The sequence below is a fragment of the Labrus bergylta genome, chromosome 3, assembly GCF_963930695.1.
Source record: "Labrus bergylta chromosome 3, fLabBer1.1, whole genome shotgun sequence".
Lineage (NCBI taxonomy): Eukaryota > Metazoa > Chordata > Actinopteri > Labriformes > Labridae > Labrus > Labrus bergylta.
In genome coordinates this window covers 18,124,103-18,142,337 of record NC_089197.1, presented here as the reverse complement: position 1 = coordinate 18,142,337, position 18,235 = coordinate 18,124,103, and the positions used below count along the sequence as shown (strand labels likewise).

The 18,235-nt window shown below is 38.5% G+C and overlaps 1 protein-coding gene across 2 annotated transcripts in view; it reads left to right on the top strand.

Annotated features, from left to right (window-relative positions):
* Window positions 1–18,235, top strand: part of gpc6a (glypican 6a) — a 140,715-nt gene that overhangs the window by 64,929 nt on the left and 57,551 nt on the right. For both annotated transcript variants that reach the window (XM_020635908.3, XM_020635907.3), the window contains exon 3: window positions 4,807–5,198. In XM_020635908.3, coding sequence (XP_020491564.1) covers window positions 4,807–5,198 — 392 coding nt within the window. The remainder of the gene's footprint in view (window positions 1–4,806; window positions 5,199–18,235) is intronic.

Here is an 18,235-nt window from a genome sequence, read left to right as displayed (position 1 = left end):
GAAACGGTTGTTCCTCCCTCGGGGTACCCTGTATCATCGGCCTGAGGGGAGGAGCTGGTACTCAGGGTGAAGAACATGAGATGGGTCTGAGATTATTTTTTGCGCCTGTCTGATTATGGTTTGTTGAAAGATATCTTGGAGGCTGGGGTGTTGATGAACTCCCCTGATTTTTATGACTGTCTTTGTGAGTCTGTTTTCCAAATTTCCAAACCATGCAGAGATACCATATCGTAGGAGGCTCTCTACTACTGCATGGTAGAAGAGAAGCTGCACTTCCCGGGACACACCAAAGGTCCTGAGTCTTCTCAGAAAGTGAAGCCTCTGCTGCACTCTGGCGCAGACAGCTTCCACCTGGGACTTCCACACTAGTTTATTGTCTATGTGGCTGCCGAGATATTTGTAGGACTCTACTTGTGTTATGGTGTGATCATGGATGACCACTGGTGAGTGGTCGCCAAGAGACCGAGGGTCGAACACCATCTCTTTTAAAACCTTGTTTGGATTTGTACAACCTTGATTACTTGAGAGATTTGGATGATTCCTAAATGTTTTGTGTCAGGGAGCACACACTCATAAGCATCAATAGTGTCCAAGTATTAACACCCTGAAGGCCCGACAGCTGACTCATATCCAAGGTCAATAACACACAATGGTAACTCCACAGCCAAATATTTATTTTGGACAGCAGAAAGCAATCCACTCTTCATGTGTTGGCAGGCTGAAGCTGCTTTCTGAAACTCTCTGCACACTCTGTTTTCTAGGTAACCGGCCTTGAAATCACAGAAAATAAGACAGCAGTTACGCAAGGGAAGATTGATGAATATTTCAGAAGAATTTAATTCAAGAACTCTTGGGTTTGGATTATGCAGCTTTAAACGTTGGTCATTTGCTTGAACTGATTTGAACTTACATTAGCTGTCATAAAAAAGATGTCATCATTAGCAACTGGAATGTCACCTTGTGAGTTGAATCACAACTGTCTGTAAAAAGTAATTAAAAACCAAAGACCAGAGAGTTCAGTCATGAAACATCTTTTAGATCAGAAAATCAGGAACCACGAGAGAGCTACAGCGTTATGTTAGTCGTCTATTGAAACCTGAACGTTGTGGAAGTCCAACACCTATGCCTCCTTGAAAATAAATGATAAAAGCCATTTATTGAATGCAGTCCAGGGTCACTCAGGTCAATTTGTCAATTCATTTGTTAAGATCTGTTTTTTCCTCCAAACATGGCTGTATGGCATTACTGTAATTGAAAAGTTTTAAAGATTATAATGTGATGATTAAGATTCATATCTATGGACCCTACAATGTCACATTACCTAAAGAGCTCAGCAAAAAAAAAAGATTTGCCTTCAACTATATTCCATAAAACATGTAGAAACAAGTGTAGAAGAAAACACATTAGTTTCATTCTGAGGTCTTTTCACACTGATTCAGAGTAAATGAAATGAGTAAAATTGTGTTTTTATGACATGTATTACTCATCCTGAGAGCTATTTAAATGGTAACACAGATATATTATAGCCTATGCAATACTCAGGGGCTTACTTGTCCTTGATTTGAGTCTAATTGGAAAAATGGAATGAAAAAGGCCCTGCAGGCTCTCAGTATTTAAACAAAAGTAGGTGTAATGTCAGGTCGCTCGACTGCAACAGAAAGTAGAATGAGAGACTTGGGACTGATTTGCCTTCTGTTTCACAAGTGTACATGGTGTCTTTATTCTATGCAAAGCAATGAGCCAAACAAGATGCTACAAAAATCCGACAAAAAGGTGAAGAATATAAGGCTGGTGGAAAGCAGTTCAACTGTAACTCCCCACAATCTCAGAGGCTCTGGTAACATTAGCATGCAGAACACGAGGATAAGCAGAAGTTATATATTTATATTATTTCAGTTTGCAGGGAGCTCCCACATGAAGTCTAGATCACCTTTCAAAGTAGACAAACATGCAGGTTCACAATGGTGGTAACGGTGATGTCATACTGTACCAAAGTGAGTTTGTTTCTTCATCCTAGCTGCAGTACAACCGTTTGTACTATCCCTCTTTACATATTTAATGAACATAATCCTCGTAATCAAAATCTAAAACCGTTACAAAACCTGGTTTGATAAAACTGAGTGATGCAGAATGAGTGTAATGTGTGAGAGCATGCAATTTCTCTCAATTTTATTAATTTGTTTTCAAAATCAGGAGAATGAATGGATTCTTGATCATCTTATGAATCAGTCCTTAACTAGGTTTTATTTATTTATTTATTTTGCTTTTGGTTAGCTGTAATAGTGAACACATTTCTTTTATTAAACATGGTGGATGTTAAGAAAAACTAAACTTTTAAAATTTGTCTGTTTTTTTCATTCATTATGAAATATTTCTATGCATCATTTTTCAGCACCTCTGATGTTGTTAATTACAGCCTGACCGATTAATCGTCCAGCCGATAATACCAGCTCATACTAGCATATCAAGCGATGTCAAGCGGTGATGCGCGTATAAGGGCAGTTACTTTCCAGTTGAGTGACCATCTTGTCTTCATTATATATCTTTTCCAAAATTGTTTGATAACAGCATTATGTACGCAAAAAAGTGTATATCTATGTCTATCTCTTCAGATTGAAGTTAGATCAAAGAAAGATATCGGCCGATATATCGGTATCAAATTTTTTATATTTCTAATATTGATATTGGCCCCAAAAATCTTACATCCATCAGCCCTATTGTTAATCTGACTTAAAGTATTTCAAAGACCTCCAAGCCATCTGAATCAAAGTTGAAAATGTTTCCCTGATTTAGACAACTACTGCTTCCTTTTTTACTTATTATTAATTGATTGCATACAGCTCAGCCTTCACTGAACAGACTGGGCTGATTTCTCATGCTGGTTTAGTCTTACTTTAGCAGAAGAGAAATGTTTTATTAGAAGAGGATATGACCACTATGCAAGGGTGGGACTGCTGTCATTAACAATGCAAAGAAATGTCAAGCAGCCCGGAGCTTAGTCCCCGTTTGGTTTATTAGCAGGCGTGACGTGTGAAAAGTCTGCAGCGACTTCCTTTGAAAAGAAGGACGGAGAAATATTTGACATTTGTGCATGGAGAGACGTGTTTTGATCTTCCCAACATTTACGCCTGTGCACCCAGTAACATGGGATCCTATTAGCAAGGCTTCAGTGAGACTCCCAAGCTAATGCTGCTGCTGCTTTCTTTTCCTTCTTTTCTCTCCCTTTGTTGGCTGAATGAATGCTCTAGAGATCCGGTTCTCACATGGATGAAATGCCCCTTGAGCAGATGACAAAAGAACGATAATATAATAGCAATTAAACTTGAATTTGCACTGAAGATGTGTTGCACTTGTGAATCTTGATGCCTCTGTTTGATTTAATTTAGAACATAAAACAACAAATAGTAAAAGTGGAACTAGGGTTGAAATATACTTTTGCTCGGAATTCTGTATGAATACATTTTGGTGCTTCTTTTGTGTTCTTACGTAACTCACATTATTGATGTTTCCACCCATAACAACATATGTAGGCTAGAAAGCTTTTTTTTTTTGCCTGGGCATTTTCCTAAACTGTGATCTGGCCTTGAACGGGCGGTTAAGCAATCTCAAACCATATTGACATTAGTTAAAATTGCAAAGTAATCTGAATTTTATTTATTTATTGCAGTTAAAGCATCTCCTGCATTAAATGTTCTCCATATAAATGTTTGATTCCAACCAGCACTGCAGGTACAGGTTGGTTAATATGGTTGGTCTAATAGCTCTGTTGGTGGTCACTTAAATGCTGCCACAATGAATCCTCTTGTGGACAGACTTTCTGTGCAACTTCATGGTTTCAATTGCTTTTATGATGCTCACTAAGCTGCTCCATTTGTTAGTCTCTGCTGTGATTTTTATGAAGTTGAAACGTAGCACACAGTCTGCTCAATTGCCGTCACCACTCTCAGATGAATCAAAGATGGCGAAAGCAAAGTGGGACCAACACAACACTGGGTGTGCTGTGATGACTCAGGAGGCCTTGATGTAAGGGATCTGTCCCAATAAAACAATATATACATTCAGAAGCTTTACAGTCAGACTTTCCACAGTCAGCAGAACAGAAGTTGACAGCATGTCTCCTAGAAATGCCAGCTCTCAAGTGTCAGTCAACTGTCTCATGGGGAAAAGCTCACCCTAACCCTAACCCTAACCACTGAAGCATAGACACTGCACCCACAAGGAAAACTGTTTCATCCTCTTGAAAAAAATAAACTTTCTGCACAATACTTTATTGTCCTTATCAAGAGATAAGCCTGACATTTTAATCATCAGACATTTGTAACAAAGTCACTGGGGTTTGGTGTAAATGTGGTATCTTAAAGTTTAATGTAACAGTAGATCCAGTTAGAGGCTAACTCCTCTGTGGACAAATAAAGTCTAACAATGAGAAACAAATGCGTCTGGGAATATTTCTGGGTGTAAGACGATTCTGTATACTAGTGTCTGTGTCTAAAACTTCAGAATATTTTGTTACAGTATGCAATCAGAACCTTTGCATTAATCATTCATAGTCCTTGTGGCCCATTATTTTTCTGCTTTTGAATTTTTAATGCTTTGGAGCAACTCTCACCACATAATCAAGTACCTTTTGTGGACTGCTATACGTTGTATTCACAGACGGAGCCTGGAAATGAGACATTAAGGAATATGAACACTACTCAGACTAGATTATACTTTGCTCTTTTGTCTGAATAGATGTTAGATACTGTAAATATATGCATAATGACCTAGCTGTTTGTCTTTTCTCTCCCTTGATCATCTTTCTAGAGTTTTTCTTGGAGCTGCTGGACAATTCTGAGAAGTCTCTGAACAGTATGTTCACGCGGACGTACGGGAAGCTGTACATGCAGAACTCAGAGGTGTTCCAGGACCTGTTCACTGAGCTAAAGCGCTACTACACTGGCGGTAACGTTAACCTGGAAGAGATGCTGAATGACTTCTGGTCCCGGCTGTTGGAGCGCATGTTCCAGCTGCTCAACTCGCAGTACCACTTCACAGACGACTACCTGGAGTGTGTCAGTAAATACGCGGATCAGCTAAAGCCTTTTGGAGATGTGCCCAGGAAACTGAAGGCCCAGGTCACACGGGCTTTCATCGCAGCACGGACGTTTGTGCAGGGGCTCATGGTGGGTCGGGAGGTCGCCAACAGGGTTGCCAAGGTGAGCTTAATATTCTTCATGCTGGTTAGATTTCTGTTGTGTTTCCGAGCCGTTACATGAGCCTGTGCCACTGTATTTCTCTCTTAAAGCTCATGTGAAGAGTTTATAACTGACTATGAAACAGAGTGAAATTAATAATGGAGCCCGTATGTATGATTTGAACTGCCTGCAATGAAATGTGTTTTTTTTGTACAACATTTGTCTTCTTTTCCTGGAGTCATTAACTATTCTAGTCCAGTGGTTCTCAACTGGTCCAGCCTCAGGACCCACCAACAACTCCTTCATAAAAAATAGTGAAGTTTGAACCTCAGTTTAACAAAACAAAATACAAACAAAACGAAATTTAGAACAAAAAAAAAAAAAAAACTTGTTTAAGAAGTGCTTAGTCTTTTTGATGGAATTTTTTTCCAGGCAAAATCATGACGCACTGAAAAAGGTCCTGCGACCCACTGTTAGAACCACTGTTCTAGTCTATGTTATTGAATTTTTCCATTGACTCTCAACAGGAGAAACAGTGGCAAGAAAAGATGTAAGCATTCATAATAATGCTATTTCCTGCAACATATACTGTACTTAATTAATACAGACTCTACCAATGGTCAACCTTATTCATCTCTTTGATTAATCTACTCTATTAATACCTGAAATCTTCTCCACTGACTTAAAAACCTGCTTTTCGATTTTTTAATGCTTAGAAATTGAGAACAAGCATTTGATTCCATATGAGGATCTTGTTTTTAAGATGCACTTGATCTCGGCGGGTGAGGCCAGATTTTGAGACACTTTTACATGTGACTGCTGGAGTATTTAGTACACAGTAAACAACATTTCTTCCATATTTCAGTCCAGTCACCTGCTGAGAGCAAAGCTTGGCAAAAGAGTAAAGATTAAAGCTCTCTCCCCCGATTTCTAATGTGGTTTTGTTTTTAGAGTGTCTATTTATAATTTAGAGATTTTGTTTTTGACAGTGTGTTACAGGAAGATTAGTGACATTTTCCGTGCCCATAGATAATGTGTTGTTCTTAATGGTTTTTGTTTTCCTGTGCTGTTTTTTGTGTGTATTTTAGCTTGAGTAATTCGTTAAATACACTGAGGAATAAATATGTTTTTGAGCATCATCAAACACTTGAGATTAGTGATGTGATTTTAAAGGCTTAGTGGATATGTTTACTGATTCCATGTTTAATACAGAAAGTTATGCAACACTTTTTCATTGACGTCTAAACAGGATCAATTATATAACCCCAGCTGGTTGCTGTTGGTGGTACATTTATGACTTTATGAAATACTTCTGAAACTTTCTTGAGAGATTAAAAAAAAAAGACCAGAGTTACAGTATGTACATTAAACTTGGCATATTACATCAAGTTTGATACACGGTGTGTTAACCCAAGGTGTGAAAAGTCAAGCATTGTACATAGAAATGAGTTATTTAAACAAAATTGTAACTTTGTCTGACCAGCCGTAGATCTGTCTTCACATTAGAAAATAAATTTTATTTGCACCACCTTTTCCCACATCATTACATTTCTCATAAATCATAATGACTGTAGTTGTACATAAATCTTTTTATGTACAACTTTTCCTTTTCCCACCTCATTTCAAACATCTCTGTTAAAAACAACAGAATTCAACTGAGATTTCCCTTTTGCTCTTCATGTTTAATCAATCTGATGTTCAGGGGCGCTGGATAGCCATAGCGAGCCCTATGGAGGCTATAATCCTTGTCTTGGCAGCCATGAGCTGGAATCTGACCTCTGTCCTTTGCTGCATGTAATCTCCCACTCTCTACTTCCAACGTTTTACGTCATATTTGCATATCTTCGCTTTAAAAAATGACCGAATACATTGATCTGTTCTCAGTTGGTTGCAGAACAAAATCATTCCATCAAGATCAAAAAGAAACTCTTGAAACAGAGTTATTTGATTGTGTTGAATTTGTTTAATCAGATGAACAAGATGCCCCTCATCTTCAGTCCACTTCTGTAAAAGCTAAGTGCTTGTTCATGGTTTCCATTAGTGAGAATAGGTGGGAAACTGTAAAACTGTTAAAGCCATAGTCAAGCCAGGTTTTGTACTTAAAGTGCCATAAGATCATTTTTATAGTGATCCAAGGCTCTATAATTTATATACTGTCCTTGACATTAAATAACTATCACTGATATTTTATTATAAACAAACATGTGATTCAACTAGAACTGTAAGACTGTAACCTCCTTATTTTGAAGGTAATTAGTCAGTACTTAAGTTAATTTAAAACTTGTGTTGTTTGAAAATTAGTTTCCGCTCTGCTAATGTACAAACTGTGTAATGCAGATAGCATATGTAAAAACACAGACTTGAAATTGAATCATTTTAGAAAGCAAGAAAAAGACTTAATGCAAAAGATTGAAGTTCTCTCTGAAACTGACCATCAGCTGGATATAATACCCCCCTCCTGCTGTACTCACTGTACTCATAGTATTGTTTGGGCCTGTAGGAATTTGCATTGTGTAGTGTGTAATATTGAAATGCAGCATCCGCCCTGCTGTTCCCCTGCTGGCTTCAATCATCTCTGAAGAGTCAGTCATAGTAAAGAGTTTATTATTGAGTTTTATAGTTTGCCTTCCTCCTCCAGCCTTCCAGAAGTCGACAGTAGTAAAACTATTTCTGATGAAGAGTTTAAACGAGCACCTCTGTACATCTGTTCCGGGACCTAAAAGGCACCCTCACGCTGGATCAAATCCCGTATTCCCGGCTTCCTCATCAATTATGAAGGGAAGCCAGGAAACAGTGTGGCATTGCTGAAGGCTGTCAGGCCGCTAAACAACCCCACAACTCAAGGTGAAAAGTTGTCTGACATGACAAATCACCTTGACCTCAGACTCACCCTCAGTACCTGCTGCTGTCAGCGACAAAAAGCCACTTGCATCTCCTTACAACACACACTTTGAGGGCAGTCCAATTTCTCTCTTCTGAGGTGTAAGCACAACACTATACACAAGGCAATTTCTGTTCAATTTCATGTCTACAAGTGCTGAAGATTTATTTGCTTTTAAGGAAGAATTCAGCATTTGTGTAGTGCTCCGGCTGCGGTTACTTTATTTTCAAAATCAATGTTTTGCTGAGTACGGTCATTCAGGAATTTGAATAGTTTTAGCAAATCACTTACGAGGAGTCAAATATTTCTTACAACAGTCCTTCCTGTGAAGTCTCTCTCCATGAACCATCTGTCATGAAGGTAAAGCACTGTGAACTTTACAGGGAATGCAGTTAAAATATCAGAAAAGCAAAATAAAATACTGAATTTCTAATAAAAGTTCTGCGATTAATATTTGACTTCAGAAAAAGGACATCCAAAATCAAAACATTACCTGTCAAATATGTCTTAAAAATAATGTTTAACTATTCATGCTGACTGCCTGTTCAATGTAGAGCTGTGATAATGAGTCAAATAATCAAATATGTAGAAAATGGTTAAATGCACTCTGAAACTAATTCTCAAATATTTCACGGTTCAAGGTACAAGTATATTTATCAGCAACCAGAAAGATACATTTGTCGTGCATAGAGGAGATTCAGAATTCCAAAGATTAAAAGAACACCAAGCAGCAATTTGAGGGAACCTCAAACAAACTACATTAACAACAATCTTTAAAATACATAAAACGAATATGATGGATTCAATAAAGTCACAATAAAGTACTTTCAGGGACACCCACTAAGAAGTTTAAAATATCCCTCAACAAGTATAATGCATTGTCTTGTACTAGCTTTGTGAAGTAGTGGTTTTTCCTCCCCTTAGAGCACGTGGGTGTTCGATATTGTGTCGCATTCTGCAGCATCATGTGCTCAATGTCCACACTGTATCCAGTAACTATTCTTTCTCTGCAGTGTGTGTTTCTGTGTGCCTTTGCAAACAGTAGCCTATGACATCTGGTACTTTTGTACTGATGGTGGACAATCAGCAGTGTGGTGCTTTGTATTGTGAGCTATTGACTCAATGCTGCAGGATGTGACATGATATCTAACATTCAGATGCTTAGGACACAATGTTAGGAACAGTCAGTAGGACCTCCTCCTTCCTAGTGGAACATTGAAACAGGGCATCGTGTAAAAATGGTGCTTTGTGTTGAGCTACTTTGTGCAGCATCACTTGTGGGCTGTTAGGACACTCAAACAGGAAACAATAGAGTCAGGCTGATTTTGTCGATGAAGCATGTTGTTTGGACAGAGTGTTAGAAGCATCAAAACGACAGCCAGTGTGAAGAAGCTGAAACTCATAGATTGATGGATGAGAACAGTAAAGGACAGTAGAGCCGGCCTGAAGCTACAGCTGGAAGGGCTAAAGATCTCATCTGGTAAGTTGTGGCTGACCAATAAGCTTGCTCGTCCACTTGAACATTTTTTGTTTAGAGCATTATTGTTTTTAATAGGTTACCAAACCTGTGTATGTCCGTTGTGAAGCTCTGCTGCTTTTCTCTGTTTGAAATTGTTTTAATATTTGGGGTTGCCCGATAAATAAGGTTCAGACAAATAAGAGAACTCATCCCTCACCTTGGAATGGGGAAAAGGATCAAGCCTTTACAGAATCTTCCCTCACACACAGAGTCCCTCTCAGCTGGCACTGAACTTTAAATGTACATTTTTCCCAGTCACTACTTCGTACAAAGCAACTTAAAGTTCAGACTGAAATATCTTTGTTGGCTTTATTGGACTATACTTTGACCTACTGTCTTGACCTTTGGCTGCTGCTGCTGCTGCTGCTTTTATTTACTTCTTGGGTGGCTTTTATCATAGCAAAAACATCGACTGATGCTTAAACTGCTTGTACATTGGATAAGTGTAGTGAGAAGAACTACATTGTTTAAAGGAATTAAAGCTGTAAAGCAGCATAAACATGTACATTTGCTTTGCTGTTAATCAAGGTGTAAATGAGTGACTGTAGTGTCACCCATAGTTCTGTTCTTATTCTGTCACTATGTTTATACACAAATAAACCAAAGCATGGAGACTTTTGGTGACTCTGCGCTAGTTTTTGGATCAGGAGAACACAAGATTCAGACAATATTTGTGAAGTATAGTTAAAAAAGAACGTTCTTGTTTGTGCCAAAGGTCTTTGATAGTTTATCTGTGAGGTGTTGCTGGTGTAGGATTTACAAGGCCTCACAACTTTTTGTAAAGCTATATTTTTAGAACAGTATATTGATTTAGTAAAATAAGGAGTTGTTTGTAGTTTGCACACGGCCCCTGTTAAATGTCTCTAACTAGCAGCTGTTAAGTCTTCAAGTCAAATAACCAATTCAGTCTAGAAATTCATAAAGCCTGCGTGTTTAACATGACAAAACATGCCGTTTTCAATGAAATGGCTCCTTTCAAACATCCGTCTGTTCAATTTTCCATGTTGCTTCCACACAGGATGACTCTCTGATGATGATGAGGAAGCATGCATAATTACTGCTCACACACAGCTCTGCATGCAGGGGAAGTCAGAACAGGAGAGCTATCGCTCCATGAAATGGGATTTCACTCGACTTGCTCTGAACAGTTTCCTGGACCACGATCCTGGATTAAGAGCAGAATCTCTTTGGATTACAGTTTATGATGACCATTAAGAGTTTTATCCTGGGGGTACTTAAAACACAGTCCAAGCACATTAAGAGCCGCTCAGAGAAGATTGCAGGGATTTGGTCCTTTTCAAAGGTTTAAAGTTCGGGCATTTAGAGCACTTATCACTCACTCTGCAGACGCACGGGAGGCTGGGATCGCCCCGTGCTGCGTATTTAGCTGCCGTGATGATGGAAGGAGGGAAGGTACTTTGTACTGAGGGATTTGTTTTTCCCTGATGGCTTATGCTGTCATGTTGATCTCATTATGCACTCATTTCCTACCATGAACTGTCAGATAATTTAACATTAAGCTCCGAGGCAATTCCTAATCTTTACACAACATTTACCTTAGATTAATGCTCTGCCAGATTACAGACTCGCTGACATGTGAGTAATATCACCATCAGTTCTGTGTGCTTTCTATAGGATTTCTCAGCAACTTTGTTTTCCGCCTTCTTGCACTCATTGCCATTTATCAGTATAGCCCACTCAACTGTCAAGGCCAAACATCGAGTGTATTCACTACTCCCCAGTACAAGCTCAGACTACAGCCTCACCCTGAACCATTACATTTAGTTTACAGAGAAATACATGAGCTAAAGTGATGCCAACTTGTATGGAAGGTTAAGATATAATTTTGATGCTGATTTCTGGGTATTTCAATTTGATAGATTATGTTCAAATGAGAGCTCCTAGAATTTAAAATGATATACTGTATATTTCACTGATTGATTTTCTGATAAGAGAGAATGACTGCACAACATTTTTACTGATTTCAATAAATCATTCAATGACACTAGAGCTGACAAACATAATATTAAAAAAATGTCCAACCAAAGATGCAAATAATAATAAAGAATCCAAACACCAACATAACAACTGGAGTACAAACAGCAACAACAAATAGAGAGCTAATCATAAGGACTGAGGACCTCCACATCAGTGCAGAAAATAGTCAAAGAAATAGTACATTTTAACAGCTTCAAATCTGCACAGTATGTACATATTATATATGTATTGTATTCTAGTTTTGATTAAATAGCTTAAACTTTGATTTTAAACAAAAATAAGCAAAATGTTTATTTTGATTTTGTACTAATTAGTTTTTTTATTCCCATGATATCTTTTTGTTTCACGTCCTCTAAATGTCAAAACTCAGTCAGTTATCTCGATTTGTTTCATCGCAGTTGAATCATATACGCATCACACTTTATAATATCAACTTTGTGATCAGTTTGCATTCAGAATCTCTGCATTTCTACTTGTAGCCTCCCTTTGAAATCACACAGCTCATGAAGGAAATACAGTAGCTGCACTAAGTCTTTTATTGATGAATAAATTAAGCACGCCAGCTAGCAGTTGAACCAGGATGTAATGAGAAATAAATATATATATATATATATATATATATATAGAGAGAGTACATTTATTAAGTTTGAAATCTCTTCCAATAACTTATTGGCTTTAAGCTTCTAGCTGTTATCTTTGCACAGAAGTGTGAAACACATGATCAAGACTTTTCCCTCCTGCTTTGTTTTTAATCATAGTAAACCTGAAATCCATTCAGTCAGTTTGAATAAAAATGCCAAGGAGTATAGTTTATTTCCAGTTTTGGTCTAATGCTGTTTTCTGATTTTGTATAATATTCTGGGATTTTGGACTCTTGTTCAATAATTTCCAAAATATTCTTGCAGTTAAATTTGTTCATTTCTGGGTTTTTTTTATTCATTATATCTGATACACCATGAACCCATTTATAAGCAAACCTAAACTCATTAAACATGGACAGAGAAACAAATAGTTTTCATCCAAACAAAGAATGGAGAAGGTAGAGTGTCCTATACTTGATTCAGCCGACGTTTATGTCTTTCAGTTTCTTCAACTGTGATGAATACGTTGCATAAGCAGATTGTGGACTAGAACATTTTCACAGCAGGTTCTCCTCGGGGCAGATGAAGTGACCTCCTCCATGAGAGAGTCAGCTCCATCCATGTTTCTCAGCTGAGGCCCACTCACTCACTACAGATGCACGGCACAAACTTGTCTCCCCTCATCTCTCTCTCTGTCTGTCTCCTCTCTCTCTCTCTCGTTCTCTCTCTCGCTGGCTCGTAGCTCTCACAGCTTGCTGGGGATAAGGCCTCAGCCACAGTGCTGTGATGGCAGATGGCAACTGGCTCAAAAAGGTTGGCACGTCATCGGGAAATGTGCTGCACCAAAGATGTCCTTTTTAATTAAAAGATTTTGATCTGCGGTGAACTGCAGAATGTTGGAAGACATGAAAGACAGCATGCGGTCTGAAACACAAGGACACAATATGAAAGGATAATAAAGAAATGTACTGTATACGCCTTTTTACAGTCTATGCTCCCCAATTTTCAAAATATAATGGAGACAGACTGTTTCTGCGGGATTCCGAGTGGGAGGGCATTTAGAACAAAATACAATCGGGAAGAAAATTGACAAAAAAAATAGGGAAAATATCCATCCCTCCACTCAAGACTACCCTTATGCATCCATCTTATCTAACAGCTATTGAAAATATGTCACATCTGTGGACTGTGCCAACCCAGATCACATCTTATGAGCACTTTTTTGCACCTTGACTTGAGAAGTGTATGGCACCACATCTTTATTTAACAAGCACTTAGAGGAGGTTGTCAGCACCGGTGTTGTGACATTTGTCCAGAGGTTTCTTGGCAGCCACAGGAGGCCTGTTTGGCCATGACATTCAGGCAGGGCTGCAGACCTCCAGACGTACACAGGGTGAGTGCCGTGTTTTAATCCAGGAGGCACAGTGGCAGATGGATAACAATGTAGTGAGTGCAGGTCTGGTACCCACAAGAGACGAACACCATGCTTGGCCGTCAAAAAACGTGGTTTCTGCTTTTAACGTGTTCGCACTTGTCTTGGTAAATTAAAGAAACAATCCCAACCACTGCTCCAGACATGCTACATAACCTGGTATGTGTCGAGGTAGATCAGCGGTAGATCCCATGCCTCGCCTACGACAGACACTTGAGCTGACTTGTGTGGGTCACAGAGGCCTGCAGAGCACCACCGTGTTGTGTCATGAATGCACAGCTGCTCACATGTGGATTATTCTGTCAGTCGGAGACATTCATTGATTTGACAGCAACTGATTTTAGTGGGGCCTCTCTGGAATTGCCTTTGGCTCCGTCGTACATTTAACATGCTGAGTGTAGGGAGACTGTAAAGTTCACAGAGCAGAACAGAAAGGAGACATGATTAGTGAATGTGCTGCAGACCGTGTTTTATTATCAATGACAACTTTAGTGCACACACTGTCATATCCAGCTCAATCTGTGCCGCTGTGTACCGAGAGGATTTCTTACTGTATTCATCTCAAGTTTACACAGTTGCTTATCGTAAAGCCACTCTCAGCCTCTAAATGTACTTGTGTATTGGCATGTTTGCGGTTTACAAGAGCAAATATATGTGGGCATCTTCATCTATTTGTGAGGATCTTTGTGATGCTGTTAAAGCAAACTGTGCAACGCCAAAATATACACAAATATGCCATTCAGCTGGACTGAAACACACAGTGCTGGTTTCCAAATGCCAGAAGAACATTTCACATATTAAGGGTAAATCAGAGTACACAGTAGTGCATACCTTAGGTACACATAAATAGCTAAATATATAGACATTATATACATTTGAAAAGCAAACTGCGGCATCAGAGTGAATGTGAATACTTACTTAAATAATAGCATTTGTTTACACCTTCCAAATGGACTAATATGAGCAGTTAAGATATTGCCTGGTTTTGTTGAAGTTCACATATTATGCAAAATGCACAATTCCATGTTTTTTTTTTTTTTAACACTAATACGTGTCCCTAGCCATCCATCATCTCCTTCTTTTGCCTGTGTGCTCGAACAGGCTGTTTGGAGAATTACCCTTCATGACATCACAAAGGGCAGTAACTCCTCCCCCAGGTTGATGACACTCCTACAACTAGGTATTTGTCCTTTCCCTTTGAGTCTGCCTTCTATAATCAATCAGACATGGTGCGATGGTGGCTTTAGGTGATCATAAAGAGTGCTTACAGGCAGACTACAAAAAAAGATGCGCCATCGAGTCTGTGTCCGCACATCGGAGAGCAACACAGAGAACATGCTCTCAACTTTACTGACTTTGTCGCTTATTTTGAATCATTTTGGTCAGAAACATTCATAATTCCAGGATTTCTCGATATATGGAAGTCAGGAATCAATTACACTAAATGTCCACCTTGCGTGCCCGTCCTTGTGCTCGAAGCCCACCTCTTCCATCAGTGCCAGGGCCAAGGAAGTGTACAATGCTTAAGTACTGAATCTCCTTGTTACCTCTAACTGTAATAAGCTGCAATTATGCTTGATGAGCTTTTCTTGAAAATCTAAAAAAAGGCAAACAATTGTTTTAGTCTCTCATTTTAACTCTATTTTGTCCTATTTTACTTGTTTGTTTTTTGAGGGTATGAGTCCAAAAGAATTAGCTTCCTATAGTCAGTGCAGCACAAGGTTAGTTTGTCATGGTTCACCATTACCTCTTGTGAGCATGTTGTTCCTGTGTATGTTTTGTATTTTCTCTAACCTGCAGTTTTATTTTAAGATATGTATTGCAATAACCTCTAATGTAATCTTTGATCAAGAAGAAATAAGAGGCGTTAAGTGAAGTTTTTTTACACAGGCGTGTGCTGTCGACCGAGCACATGTTTCTCCTGAAGCAGATGGTGGTCTGATTTGCACACTGACAGATCATTCATATTGCTATTGACACTAATGGCTGTGGAATTGAGTAGGGACACTGGGGCAGCAATGCAGTCTTACATCCTTGTCCAATCAGTGCGAAGAAACGCAGCCTGTCACAATGATTATGACAGAACTATTGAGAGGTTTTTTTTTTTTTTTTTGGCAGCATGCTCACTGTCCCACTTGTGTTCCCCTTGATTGGCCTTGGTAGCTCGCAAAGTCACTGTCATTTCTCACAACTTCATTACTTTTTTGGCACAAAGCAATTTCTACCATCCGTGCTCTTCCCCCCTTTGTTACCCCCTAAAGGGAGTTCACGCCATATGTGCATAACAACACCCCGTCGGATAGACAAGGTGATGTCTTCCAAGAGTGTCGTTAAGAGTTACCTCTTGTTATGATATCAAACCTAGTGGCTTTGTTATAATGATGTGGTTATTGGATGTGTCTGATCAGGTATTCATTTCCAGCTGAGTGTAAAGGCTCCTTCCTGTTGGAGTAGTAATGGGAGGAACTTAAAAATGCCGTTCTTTATTATTGATCAGGCTCAATGCAATTATAATTATTCCTGTTTGATCTTAAATAAGGTTAATGCTTACTTCAGAGCTGAACAGCTGGCCAAACCCTCAAACGGCTCCTTTGATGAAGCCAGCTAATGAGTAGGCTTCTATAAATACAGAATACTCTCTGTCCCTCACAGCACACTCCCCTTTTGTGTATGAAAGATTGAATACAACGTATCACTTTTACTCAGCTATTATAATGGTTATTCTATTCAAAAAATAAATGAATGAATGAAATTCAGAGGATAATAATGTAGTTTTTACTCCTCTTCAATTACTTAAAAGCTTCAGTTATTTAAAGATGTATTATACAAAATGTATGAAAAGACTATTATATGAGTAGAATCAACACAGCACTGTATAGAAAATCAAAATTGGCTTCATCTTTTTCAACAGCTTGAAAATAAAAAATCCTGCACACTACTCTTAATAAGTATCACCAATTTGTTAAAGAAAAATCACAACGTTTCAGTCCCTCTGAACCTTTCTCAAGTGTGTGCAACACTCTTGACAATAGTTTGTCGCCCTACACACCTACTTAATGAGATGTGCGAACACCTCCTTAAAAAAAACCTCTATCAACAGCACAAATTCAAAGCTACTCTAACAAAAAAAAAGCCAAAATTATGATTTAAATAACTTTAATTGAAAATGAAACATAATGGTTTATTTTTCTGCATTATGAGCAGTTATACAAATATGTTTGATCTTTTTTATTTTCCATAACACCATTGCAGTACTGATATTTTTCCATCAAAATTAGAATTTGTATTTTTTAATGTAGTGGAGAAATTAAAATTGTAGCATTTCTATTTTCACTTAAGTCAATGATCTGAGTTCTGACTCCAGCGCAGAGATAAACCTCACACCCCGACTGGCACTCGAGCACATGCTCTCCAGGTGGTGTTATCACACAGCACTTAAACATCAGATGACTAGATTAGTGTTTTAATCTCACTCTGGATCCGTGGCATCTCGCCTTTCAGTCCCACCCTCCGCCTGCTGTGAAATACTCCATCTACTCGACTGTAAATAAATGCTAACAAGATTATCAGATTACCCTTCATCCAGGGCACCAGGCGACTGCTGGGCACACTCACAGCAGTCATGTCAAAAAATTTAAAAAAAACTCCTGTTGGATAATTGTGTTAGGAGGCGACGTTTTAATGCAAATTTTGTAGAGGCTCACAAAGCTCAGGGGCAGCTTTAAACACGACTTGCAGCATGTGAGAGATTTCTCTGGTTGCCACTAACGAGCCACACTGATGCTACACAGTGAAGATGTTCAAAACAGCTCCCCAGTTTTTTTTTTTTATGTCTCACAAATAAACTGCTGTGTCGAAATTGAGCCAAGTTGAACTGAATCGGAATTAACAGAATAATGAAACAGAGTAATCCCAACAGTTTTAAAAATATATTTTTTGGGGCTATTATGACTTCATTAGAGACATATGGCAGTGGATAGAGTCGGATATCGTGGAGAGAGAGAGAGAGAGAGTGGGGAATGACATGTGGCAAAGAAAGGAGCCGCAGGTCGGGTTTCAAACCAAACTGCAGCCTCTGAACTCAAACGAACCACTAGGCCACCACCAGTGCCCCATCCCCAATTTTATTATTTATATTGTCGTGAATAAATGCTGTACTTTAAATGTTCAAGCTGGAAAATGTCTAACAAAGTAGCACCCACTACACACACAGTTTGATATTATACCAATTTGTCAGTGATTTAGGATCCAAACAGCCTGAATTTAAACAGGAAGTCATTGGACATTGTCTGAGCTGTTCATAAAACACTTCTTATCTTGTTATGTTTTTTAAACATCATGTTTAATACAGTATCACTTATTTGCTCATACTTCGCTAACTGCATTAATTGACATTTGAAGCAGTTCTTCTCTCTGTTTGCAATTTTCATTACATATACCTTTTATATTCCATCCACATAAGGTAACATCAAATTATCATATAGCTTGGTAATAAAGTCCCTACTGTATTTTAATCAATCAAGAAATTGTGTTTGATGGTACTTGTAAAAAATTACATTTGCATGTTTTCCAATGTTAAGTGGATGATACAGTAAAGTATATTGTCTTGAGGTTAGTTTGTCTTACTGCAAATATTTCTACTATAGC